Here is a 12,529-nt window from a genome sequence, read left to right as displayed (position 1 = left end):
CGCCTTCCTCTGAAGGCGCAACCTCCAGCATCTTGACCAACACGGGATCCGGCGCGGTCTCCGGGAGGGGGGCCGGACACCGTATCAGTTTCGCCTGCGCTATCCACTCCTATTCAAAGGACGATTGGTTAAAAGGCAAATTCAAGAATGCGCAAACAAATGGTGTGTCCGGACACAGGGCTACTTACCTGAGCATCCGGGCGATTGAAGCTTAGGCCGGCGTCCTCGGTCAATTTCGGACACACTTCTTGTGATCCGAAGAACAATTTATACATCTCCACGGGTGTAGTACCCATGAAGTGTTGGAGAGCTCGTGGCCCCTCTGGATTGAATTCCCATAGGTGGAGGGGGCGACGTTTGCAGGGCAGAAGACGCCGAATCAGCATAACCTGCATCACTACGACCAGGTTGATCTCCCTCTCTTGGAGGTCTCGAATCCGACCCTGCAATAGGGGTACATCCTTTGACGGCCCCCGGTTAAGCCCTTTGTTGACCCATGGCATCAGCCGTTGTGGAGGGCCCGAGCGAAAGACGGGCGGCGGCTTCTGCCTGCTACCCTTGGGGGCGGTAATATAGAACCACTCCTGTTGCCACAAACCGAGCTCCTCCTGGAAAGAGCCCTCGGGCCATGGAGCATCGGCCCTCTTGCTTACAATCGCCCGCCGCACTCTACTTGACGCCCCTCGATCATCTTCGGCTCCACGTTGAAGGTTTTAAGCCACAAGCCGAAGTGAGGGGTAGTGCGGAGGAAGGCTTCGCAGACGACAATGAATGATGAGATGCGGAGGATGGACTCCGGAGCCAAGTCATGGAATTCCAGCCCATAGTAAAACATGAGCCCTCTCACAAAAGGATCCATCGGGAATCCTAAACCCCGACGGAGGTGGGACACAAACACGACGCTCTCACCGGGCTCGGGAGTAGGAATGACCTGCCCTTCGGCAGGAAGCCTATGCGAAATCTCGTAGGTTAAGTACCTGGCTTCTCTCAGCTTTAGCACATCCTCCTCCGTGACGGAGGAGGGCATCCACCGGCCCTGCAAGTCGGAGCCGGACATTGTCGAAGTTCTGAAGCGCTCAAATCTGGAGCCATGAGTGCTTGGAGCTCGGGGCGAGGGGCGGGTGCGATTGAGGATTGAAGAAAAGAAATGGGCCTTGGTCTCAATATAAAAAGGGAGAATACCAAGAGCCGTCCCCGTAACCGTTTGGAACTCACCTTCGATGGAGGAGGCGTGGCAACGGGCGCGGTTGGGTTACCCACGTAAAAGCTTGCACCGATATAACTCTTTACAATGGGCTCTTTTATCACCTCCATAATCGAGAAATATTTCCTTAGTCCTCACTAAGGATATTCTTGACCACTGTCCAGTGATCTACTCCTAGATCAAAAATGTACTCCCTTACCAAACTCAGAGCAAGGTATACAATAGGTCTGGTACACAGCATAGCATACTTTATAGAACCTATGACTAAGGCATAGGGAATGACTTTTCATTCTTTTCTATTTTCTGCCATGGTCGGGTTTTTTAGTCTTACTCAACTTCACACCTTGCAACACAGGCAAGAGCTCCTTCTTTGACTGTTCCATTTTGAATTACTTCAAAACCTTATCAAGGTATGTACTCATTGAAAAAACTTATCAAGCGTCTTGATCTATTTCTATAGATCTTGATGCTCAATGTGTAAGCAGCTTCACCGAGGTCTTTCTTTGAAAAACTCTTTTCAAATATTCCTTTATGCTTTCCAGAAAATTCTACATTATTTCCGATCAACAATATGTTATTCACATATAATTATCAGAAATGCTGTAGTGCTCTCACTCACTTTCTTATAAATACAGGCTTCACCACAAGTCTGTATAAAACCATATGCTTTGATCAACTCATCAAAGCGTATATTCCAACTCCGAGATGCTTGCACCAGTCCATAGATGGATCGCTGGAGCTTGCATATTTTGTTAGCACCTTTAGGATTGACAAAACCTTCTGGTTGCATCATATACAACTTTTCTTTAATAAATCCATTAAGGAATGCAATTTTGACATCCATTTTCCAGATTTCATAAAATGTGGCAATTGCCAACATGATTCAGACAGACTTTTAAGCATCGATACGAGTGAGAAAATCTCATTGTATTCAACACCTTGAACTTTGGCCAAATCCTTTTTCGACAAGTCTAGCTTTGTAGATAGTAACACTACTATCAGCGTCCGTCTTCCTCTTTGAAGATCCATTTATTCTTAATGACTCACCGATCATCGGGCAAGTCAATCAAAGTCCATACTTTGTTCTCATACATGGATCCCATCTCAGATTTCATGGCCTCAAGCCATTTCGCGGAATCTGGGCTCATCATCACTTCCTCATAGTTCGCAGGTTTATCATGGTCTAGTAACATGACTTCCAGAATAGGATTACCGTACCACACTGGTGCGAACCGTACTCTGGAAGACCCATGAGGTTCTGTAGTAATTTGATTTGAAGTTTCATGATCATCATCATTAGCTTCCTCACTAATTGGTGTAGCAATCACTGGAACTGATTTCTGTGATGAACTACTTTCCAATTCGGGAGAAGGTACAATTACCTCATCAAGTTCTACTTTCCTCCCACTCACTTCTTTCAAGAGAAACTCCTTCTCTAGAAAGGATCCATCTTAGCAACGAATATCTTGCCTTCGGATCTGTGATAGAAGGTGTACCCAACAGTTTCCTTTGGGTATTCTATGAAGACACACTTCTCCGATTTGGGTTCGAGCTTATCAGGTTGAAACTTTTTCACATAAGCATCGCAGCCCCAAACTTTAAGAAACGACAACTTTGGTTTCTTGCCAAACCATAGTTCATAAGGTGTCGTCTCAACGGATTTTGATGGTGCCCTGTTTAAAGTGAATGCAGTTGTCTCTAATGCATAACCCTAAAACGATAGTGGTAAATTGGTAAGATACATCATAGATCGCACCATATCCAATAAAGTGCGGTTACGATGTTCGGACACACCATTATGCTGTGGTGTTCCATGTGGTGTGAGCTTGTGAAACTATTCCACATTGTTTTATATGAAGGCCAAACTCGTAACTCAAATATTCTCCTCCACGATCAGATCGTAGAAACTTTATTTTCTTGTTACGATGATTCTCCACTTCACTTTGAAATTCTTTAAACTTTTCAAATTTTTCAGACTTGTGTTTCATTAAGTAGATATACCCATATCTTGCTCAAATCATCTGTGAAGGTTAGAAAATTACGATACTCGCCACGAGCATCAACACTTCATTGGATCGCATACATCGGTATGTATTATTTCCAACAAGTCAGTAGCTCGTTCCATTGTTCCGGAGAACGGAGTTTTTAGTCATCTTGCCCAAAAGGCACGGTTCGCAAGCATCAAATGATTCATATCCAAGTGATTCTGAAAAATCATCTTTATGGAGTTTCTTCATGCACTTTACACCGATATGACCCAAACGGCAGTGCCACAAATAAGTTGCACTATCATTATTAACTTTGCATCTTTTGGCATCAATATTATGACTATGTGTATCACTACGATCGAGATCCAACAAACTATTTTCATTGGGTGTATGACCATTGAAGGTTTTATTCATGTAAATAGAACAACAATTATTCTCTGACTTTAAATGAATAACAATATTGCAATAAACATGATCGAATCATATTCATGCTCAACGCAAACGCCAAATAACATTTATTTAGTTTAACACTAATCCCGAAAGTATAGGGAGTGTGTGATAATGATCATATCAATCTTGGAACCACTTCCAACACACATCGTCACTTCACCCTCAACTAGTCTCTGTTTATTCTGTAACTCCTGTTTCAAGTTACTAATTTTAGCAGCTGAATAAGTATCAAATACTCAAGAGCTACTGTAAACATGGTAAGGTACACATCAATAACCTGTATATCAAATATACCCTTGTTCACTTTGCCATCCTTCTTATCTACCAAATATTCAGGGCATTTCCGCTTCCAGTGACCATTTCCTTTGCAGTAGAAGCACTCAGTTTTAGGCTTTGGTCCAGCTTTGAGCTTCTTTGCGGGAGCGACAACTTGCTTGCCATTCTACTTGAAGTTCCCTTTCTTTCCCTTTTGCCCTTTTCTTGAAACTAGTGGTCTTGTCAATCATCAACACTTGATGCTCTTTCTTGATTTCTACCTTCATTGATTTCAACATCACGAAGAGCTCGGGAATCGTTTTCGTCATCCCTTGCATACTATAGTTCATCACGAAGTTCTACTAACTTGGAGATGGTGACTAGAGAACTCTGTTAATCACTATCTTATCTGGAAGATTAACTCCCACTTGATTCAAGCGATTGTAGTACCCAGACAATATGAGCACATGCTCACTAGTTGAGCGATTCTCCTCCATCTTTTAGCTATAGAACTTGTTGGAGACTTCATATCTCGCAACTCGGGTATTTGCTTGAAATATTAACTTCAACTCCTGGAACATCTCATATGGTCCATGACGTTCAAAACGTCTTTGAAGTCCCGATTCCAAGCCGTTAAGCATGGTGCACTAAACTATCAAGTAGTCATCATATTGAGCTAGCCAAATGTTCATAACGTCTGCATCTGCTCCTGCAATAGGACATAATTCCTCTGTGCAGCAATGAGGATAAACCTCAGATCACGGATCTAATCCGCATCATTGCTACTAATATCTTTCAACATAGTTTTTCTCTAGGAACATATCAAAAATAAACATAGGGAAGCGACAACGCGAGCTATTGATCTACAACATAATTTGCAAAATACTATCAGGACTAAGTTCATGATAAATTAAAGTTCAATTAATCATATTACTTAAGAACTCCCACTTAGATAGACATCTCTCTAGTCATCTAAGTGATCACGTGATCCAAATCAACTAAACCATGTCCGATCATCACGCGAGATGGAGTAGTTTTCAATGGTGAACATCACTATGTTAATCATATCTACTATATGATTCACGTTCGACCTTTCGGTCTCCGTGTTCCAAGGCCATATCTGTATATGCTAGGCTCATCAGGTTTAACCTGAGTATTCCGCATGTGCAACTGTTTTGCACCCGTTGTATTTGAAAGTAGAGCCTATCACACCCGATCATCACGTGGTGTCTTAGCACGAAGAACTTTCGCAACGGTGCATACTCAGGGAGAACACTTATACCTTGAAATTTAGTGAGAGGTCATCTTATAATGCTACCGTCAATCAAAGCAAAATAAGATGCATAAAGGATAAACATCACATGCAGTCAATATAAATGATATGATATGGCCATCATCATCTTGTGCTTGTGATCTCCATCTCCGAAGCACCATCATGATCACCATCGTCACCGGCGCGACACCTTGACCTCCATCGTAGCATCGTTGTCGTTTCGTCACCTATTGCTTCTACGACCATCTCTACCGCTTAGTGACAAAGTAAAGCAATTACAGGGCGATTGCATTGCATACAATAAAGCGACAACCATATGGCTCCTGCCAGTTGCCGATAACTCGGTTACAAAACATGATCATCTCATACAATAAAATATAGGATCACGTCTTGACCATATCACATCACAACATGCCCTGCAAAAACAAGTTAGACGTCCTCTACTTTGTTGTTGCAAATTTTACGTGACTGCTACGGGTTGAGCAAGAACCGTTCTTATCTATGCATCAAAACCACAACGATAGTTCGTCAAGTTAGTGATGTTTTAAGCTTCACAAGGACCGGGCGTAGCCACACTCGGTTCAACTAAAGTTGGAGAAACTGACACCCGCCAGCCACCTGTGTGCAAAGCACGTCGGTAGAACCAGTCTCGCGTAAGCGTACGCGTAATGCCGGTCCGGGCCGCTTCATCCAACAATACCGCCGAACCAAAGTATGACATGCTGGTAAGCAGTATGACTTGTATCGCCCACAACTCACTTGTGTTCTACTCGTGCATATAACATCTACGCATAAAACCTGGCTCGGATGCTACTGTAGGGGAACGTAGTAATTTCAAGAATTTTCCTACGCACACGCAAGATCGTGGTGATGCATAGCAACGAGAGGGGAGAGTGTTGTCCATGTACCCTCGTAGACCGAAAGCGGAAGCGTTAGCACAACGCGGTTGATGTAGTCGTACGTCTTCACGATCCAACCGATCAAGTACCGAACGCACGGCACATCCGAGTTCAGCACACGTTCAGCTCGATGAAGTCCCTCGAACTCCGATCCAACCGAGCTTTGAGGGAAAGTTCCGTCAGCACGACGGCGTGGTGACGATGATGATGTTCTACCGATGCAGGGCTTCGCCTAAGCACCGCTACGATATTATCGAGGTGGATTATGGTGAAGGGGAGCACCGCACACGGCTAAGAGATCCAAGGGATCAATTGTTGTGTCTATGGGGTGCCCCCTGCCCCCGTATATAAAGGAGCAAGGGGGATGTGGCCGGCCAAGGAGGAGGGCGCGCCAAGGGGGGAGTCCTACTCCCGGTGAGTAGGACTCCTCCTTTCCTTGTTGGAGTAGGAGAGAAGGAAAGAGCAGGAGAGGGAAAAGGAAAAGGGGGCTGCACCCCTTGTCCAATTCGGACCAGAGGGGGGGGGGCAGGCCTCCTTCCTTTTGGCCTCTCTCCTCTATTCTCGTATGGCCCAATAAGGCCCATATACTCCCCGGCGAATTCCCGTAACTCTCCGGTACTCCGAAAAATACCCGAATCACTCGGAACCTTTCCGACGTTCGAATATAGTCGTCCAATATATCGATCTTTACGTCTCGACCATTTCGAGACTCTTCGTCATATCCCCGATCTCATCCGGTACTCCGAACTCCTTCGGTACATCAAAACACATAAACTCATAATATAATCGTCATCTAACTTTAAGCGTGCGGACCCTACGGGTTCGAGAACTATGTAGACATGACCGAGACATGTCTCCGGTCAATAACCAATAGCGAAACCTGGATGCTCATATTGGCTCCTACATATTCTACGAAGATCTTTATCGGTCAAACCGCATAACAACATATGTTGTTCCCTTTGTTATCGGTATGTTACTTGCCCGAGATTCGATCGTCGGTATCTCAATACCTAGTTCAATCTCGTTACTGGCAAGTCTCTTTACTCGTTATGTAATGCATCATTCCGTAACTAACTCATTAGCTACATTGCTTGGAAGGCTTATAGTGATGTGCATTACCGAGAGGGCCCAGAGATACCTCTCCAACAATCGGAGTGACAAAACTTAATCTCGAAATACGCCAACTCAACATGTACCTTTGGAGACACCTGTAGAGCTCCTTTACAATCACCCAGTTACGTTGTGATGTTTGATAGCACACAAAGTGTTCCTCCGGTAAACGGGAGTTGCATAATGTCATAGTTATAGAAACATGTATAAGTCGTGAAGAAAGCAATAGCAACATGCTAAACGATCACTTGCTAAGCTAACGGAATGGGTCAAGTCAGAATGATGTGATCCCGTTAATCAAATGACAACTCATGTCTATGGTTAGGAAACTTAATTAGTTTTGATTAACGAGCTAGTCAAGTAGAGGCATACTAGTGACACTACGTTTGTCTATGTATTTACACATGTATTATGTTTCCGGTTAATACAATTATAACATGAATAATAAACATTTATCATAAAATAAGGACAGTCCACGGCATATTTCCTTCGCTTCTCCCGCAGCATGTCAGCCGCTTCTCCCTCTCGCCCAGCGCGGACGGCCTCCTAGCCGCCGCAGCCGTCTCCTTCTCTTCCTCTTCCTCTCCCCTCCGCCCGCCGCACGCCCCCGAGCTCCCCAAGATCCGCGCCACTGCGCCGCCTCCTCCTCTCCTCCACTTCTCTCCTCCTCTGCCCCCCGCGCATGGTCGTCGTCGCTCGTCTCTTCCTCTCCCGCGTCTGTCCCGGCAGCGGCGACGACTTGCAGGCAAAAGGCGACGGTGGCGACGCTCAGTTCGATGCAGCACCATGGACCAGTTCTTGTAGGAGAGAGAGGATGAGAGGGCGAGAGAGAAGGAACGAGAGAAGGGAGAAAGAGAGAGGAAAGAGGAGATGGAGGTGCGCCGGCTGATGGGAGAGGGTCACACGCCGGCGTCGGCCTACGCCGGCGAGGTCGGGCGAGATCTGGCGGTTGTCGGCGGCTCGATCCGCTCCTGGATCGGGAGCTGCGAGGAGGCCCTGTAGGAGAGAGAGGATGAGATGGAGAGAGAGAGAAGGAAGGAGAGGAGGGAGAAGGAGAGAGGAAAGAGGTGATGCAGGTGCGTGGGCTAATGGGAGAAGGTCTCACGCCGGCGTCGGCCTACGTCTGCGAGGTTGGGCGAGATCTGGCGGTTGGCGGTGGCTCGATCCGCTCCTCCATCGGGAGCTGCGAGGAGGCTGGGGCTCTTGGGCGTGCCATGCGCTGGAAGGTGGAGGAGGCTGGTTTGGTGGTTGCTCGGGTTTGGAGCAGCAAGGATATGGGGCTGCACTTTCTTGGAGCAGCATGCAATGGAGCCAAGGTGAATAAGCAACACATACTCGATCGTACTGCTCAAACCATACATGCTTGGAAAAAATGTGTTCTAAGATCTCTATAGGATTAAATGTATTTGCTTGCAGTACTTTCATTCTCCGAAAAGAATGGCGAATCCAAGATTTAGCTCAAAATTATTGCATTTTGTTTCAAAATAGGATGATCTTTCCTTGCTGAATAGACAACATATAGGTTAAGAACGTGTATGATGCTGATTTTGGTGGTTTGGACATGGATTTGAGGGTGGAGAATGGCCACATGAAGGAGGCATTCAGGACTGTAAGTATGAATTAAATACATACTACATATCTGATGAAATGCAGACACGAGGTGTTCTCGTTATACTTTGGGTTCCTCAATCTTTGTTTTCTTTTGATGTTGCATCATTTTTTTATTGCAAGCATTGATATATGCGCTCATGCTAGGCAATATAAGGTATTGTCCCGCCATTTATTTATTGTAGGCATTGAAAAATAAAAGAAATAAGAGAACACAACATGTGTTTAAACGTACGTTCTTCTCGGTCCTTCTGTGGTTTTATTTGTCGCCTAGGTTGCTGCTTACTATGAAAATTATGTTAACTCACCTGTTTTATTTCCTTTCATCAGCATCTATTTTGCTGCTTACATTTTCTGCCTTTTTTCTGCAACGTCCAGGATCTCCTAGGTTGGTGGATCTGCGACGTTCCGGTTCCTGCTGTTGGTCAGCCGTTTCTTTGGTCGAGGTGTGTTCTATTTGATGCTGATCTTCTTTGTGTTTTTCATGGCCTACTCTGGTGTATACCCTGATTTCCCTTTATTTTTATTTTCGGTCTAGATCTTTGCATGAAAAGTGTTCTTATGCGTACTATATTTCCCCTGCCCTCAACATCTACGAATTATATATACTCTGTTTCTGCCATTTCAATGGCTTATTTCATGTGGCAGGTCATTGATGCCCAGTTTATACCTGGTTGATCACAGTAGACCATCTATTTAGTATGGTACCTACAAGCTTCCTACTCTCATTTTCTACAGGCTTTCCTATTTAGTATACTTGATGTATCACCCTTGGTAATTACCATCGTTAGCTTACCAAAAATAATTAAATTTACCGGTTGCTAAATCCAACAATGACAGCTTGTTTATATTTTGATATATTTCGCATGAAATGATGCCCTGCAGATATTCACCACTCATTTCTACTCTCTTTGCCTCACTTTACGATTAGCTGTTCGTGCACCTGACCGCGAGTCTCTTATTCCTTTTATCTTCACTAGCAGAGATTAAAGCAGATGGGTGCACTTGTTGCCGGCGGTCTCGTCCCACTGGTAGGGTTCCAGCAAGATGCTCAAGAATTTTCTCATGAAAGTGGATGAATAACGTCATGGCCAGGATCTTCAAAGGACCAATGTTGCATAGCCTTTACCCACTCTGCACTGCCGTAACATCTCAAGGTGAGAGATCCCTGCTGCTAGATTCTTCTCCTTGGGTGGTTCTAACCCCCATCAGCTAAGCATTGTTGGAGTGATTAGAGGTGTTTTATAGTTAATTGATTCTTAATTTTGATGTGGCAGTAGCGACTACTCCCGGTACATCTTGTGTTGATCACGAGCAACACCAAGAGAGATGTATGGACTATTTGCATGCAGATTACCTCCAGGTGATTGATTATGATGTGTATGGTCTTTTCCAGCCATGGCAGATGGTATAGTACATACTGATGAGAGGATAGATCATTTATGATGATGTACTATTTTAGATGGTGATACTAAAGTGTTATTCTAAGCAATTAGGTCTCTTATGTAGTCTTATTATCGTATTTTTCAGGTTTGAGAGCATGTTATAATATCTTGGCTATTTTGACACTGCCATGCTTCACATTGCGATGTGTTTACTATCGCAGTTTGGAAATATTACTGATAGATGCTTGGCACACTGGCAAGTAAAATTGTTTTGAGGCCTGAGCCATGTAATGACGATATAGCCTTCTTTATAGATCCAATATACATGTATTACATTTGGAATGAAGCTTATGTAGCTTTTTCGCATTTGTTTGATTGCTGAATGCTTCCAATTGACCCCGAATAGAAAGAACAAAACATTTGAAACTTATTGTGGTCAACCATGAAAGCATGTTTTAGAAAATGCATGATCTTCTGATAAACATTTAGAGGCTGCACTTGTTTGTGTCTGGTATTTAGAATACTTCTGTCTTGTCGTGTACTATCCTGAATTGGTGATATTAACCAGTATGGTTTAATATAATTATTCATGTGTTGGCTATTAGGTTGATTGGCTGTAATCATCAGTATCACTTGGCGTACGAACCGTGCATACTAGGAGCTGGTGTGAGATCCAAAACTGTTCTCAATCAGCGACACCTTAAGTGAATGTGTAATATCATTCTAGAGTTCTGTATTTGAATGGCAGGCTACTTTTGATGTTCCTCAGTTTCTTGAGTCCTATATATCTCCCCAAAACATAACAGACTAATTTTGATGTTTTTGTTGGAACGGGTCTACAGGCCCATGCACGTCGCCGTCGCCAACTAACCACGACCGGCATGCCTTGCATGCCTCTTCCTAGCATCTAGGACTGTCTAGTTAGTCTGTTAGTTGGTTAGAGATATGCTGGACTCTGTATATATCTTGAGCAACAGATCAATACAAGCAAGTGTTCAATCCCAAACCTCCTGTTTAGTCTCTACATGGTATCAGATACTTCCACGATCTTCTTCCTCGCTTCCGCTCATCGATGGATCTCTCTGACCTCTCCTCTGCCGGCTCCGGCCCCGGCACAAACCCCTTCGGCGAGCCATCCTCCGCCGGCCCCTCCGTGCCTTTCCACCTCATCCTCTCTCTCAACATCGCCTCAGCCATGCCCGTCACTCTAGAGCTGCACCCCCCGAACTACACCACCTGGAGCTCCTTCCTCCATGCCCTTCTCATGTCCTACAATATTCAAGACCATGTCAATGGCACCGTCGACGCCCGGAACCGTCTCATCGACGCCGTCTGGACGCAGATCGACTGGTGTATCATCCGGTGGCTTCTCGGCTCCATCTCCGGCCAAGTTCGGGGCGCGGTCAACCACCGGAACCCCACGGCGTACACGCTCTGGACGGCGATCCGTCAGCTCTTCCTCTCCAACCGGAATCAGCAGGGTATTCTCGCACTAGAGGAGTTCCACGGCCTGCATCAAAACGACCTCTCCATCACGGATTACTTCACCCGCCTCCAGACGCTCGCCGACACGCTCTTCGACTGCGGCATGCCGGTGACCGACCGCGGCCTCGTCTCCAACATGCTCCGCGGGCTCTCCAACAAGTTCGCCCATGCCATCTCTACGATGACGTACGACGACAGCAAGCTGCCGACGTTCCTGCAGGCGCGGACTTACCTCCTCCAGGAAGAGCGCCGTATCGATCATGCGACATCCCATGAGTCGCCCACGGCTCTCTATGCCGGCCGCCCTATGCCTCCTCCAATCTCCACGCCCAACCCAACTCCTCCGCCTCCCGTCCCCCCTCCATCCAGTAGCGCCGGCGGCCACGGCGGGCAGGGCGGCAACGACATCCAGGGCGGCGGACAGCGCGGTCGCAAGCGCCGCAAAGGCGGCAACGGTGGTGGCCATGGCGGATCCGGCGGGGCTCCACCGCCGCAAGGCGCGCCCTCCCCCTCGGCGTATATGCAGTGTCCACCCGCTTACAGCGGCGCCGGCATCAACCCGTGGACCGGCATGTTTCTGGCATGGCCTATGATGGCGCGGCCCCCAAGCGCCGGTCTGCTCGGACCTCGTCCTCCGATGGGGCTCACCGCGACTGCTTATGGCGGCGGCCTGCCCGCCGTGCCTCCTCCGTCGGCCGCTGCACCACCTCCATGGGACACCAGCGCGTTGCAGGCCGCCCTCCTCGCCATGCAGCAGCAGCCCTATGCTGGCGGTGGAGACTGGATCCTCGACACCGGGGCGTCGTCGCACATGGCAGCAAACCCTGGTATGATCTCGGATGTCAAGCCCTCCTCCTCCCCCTCACATATAC

At 46.4% G+C, this 12,529-nt stretch overlaps 1 protein-coding gene across 1 annotated transcript; it reads left to right on the top strand.

The window, feature by feature from the left end:
• The first annotated feature begins 7,695 nt into the window (after positions 1–7,695).
• LOC119279515 lies at positions 7,696–12,250 on the top strand. The gene is made up of 6 exons (XM_037560733.1): positions 7,696–8,788; positions 9,166–9,233; positions 9,771–9,944; positions 10,065–10,150; positions 10,778–12,112; positions 12,201–12,250. The coding sequence occupies exons 5-6, from the start codon at positions 11,245–11,247 to the stop codon at positions 12,248–12,250; spliced, it is 918 nt and encodes a 305-aa protein (XP_037416630.1). The 5' UTR covers positions 7,696–8,788; positions 9,166–9,233; positions 9,771–9,944; positions 10,065–10,150; positions 10,778–11,244.
• Positions 12,251–12,529: the final 279 nt, after the last annotated feature.

This window comes from Triticum dicoccoides, chromosome 3B, assembly GCF_002162155.2.
Source record: "Triticum dicoccoides isolate Atlit2015 ecotype Zavitan chromosome 3B, WEW_v2.0, whole genome shotgun sequence".
Lineage (NCBI taxonomy): Eukaryota > Viridiplantae > Streptophyta > Magnoliopsida > Poales > Poaceae > Triticum > Triticum dicoccoides.
The sequence above is the reverse complement of the archived record's forward strand: the minus strand, read 5'-3'. Positions and strand labels throughout refer to the sequence as shown.

What these genes read in the sequence shown, in the direction of transcription:
- LOC119279515 (XM_037560733.1), top strand. Translation starts at nt 11,245, where the DNA reads ATGGATCTCTCTGACCTCTCCTCTGCCGGCTCCGGCCCCGGCACAAAC. An exon ending in GCGCCGCAAAGGCGGCAACG is followed by an intron (nt 12,113 to 12,200) that starts GTGGTGGCCATG and finishes ACCCGCTTACAG; the next exon opens with CGGCGCCGGCATCAACCCGT.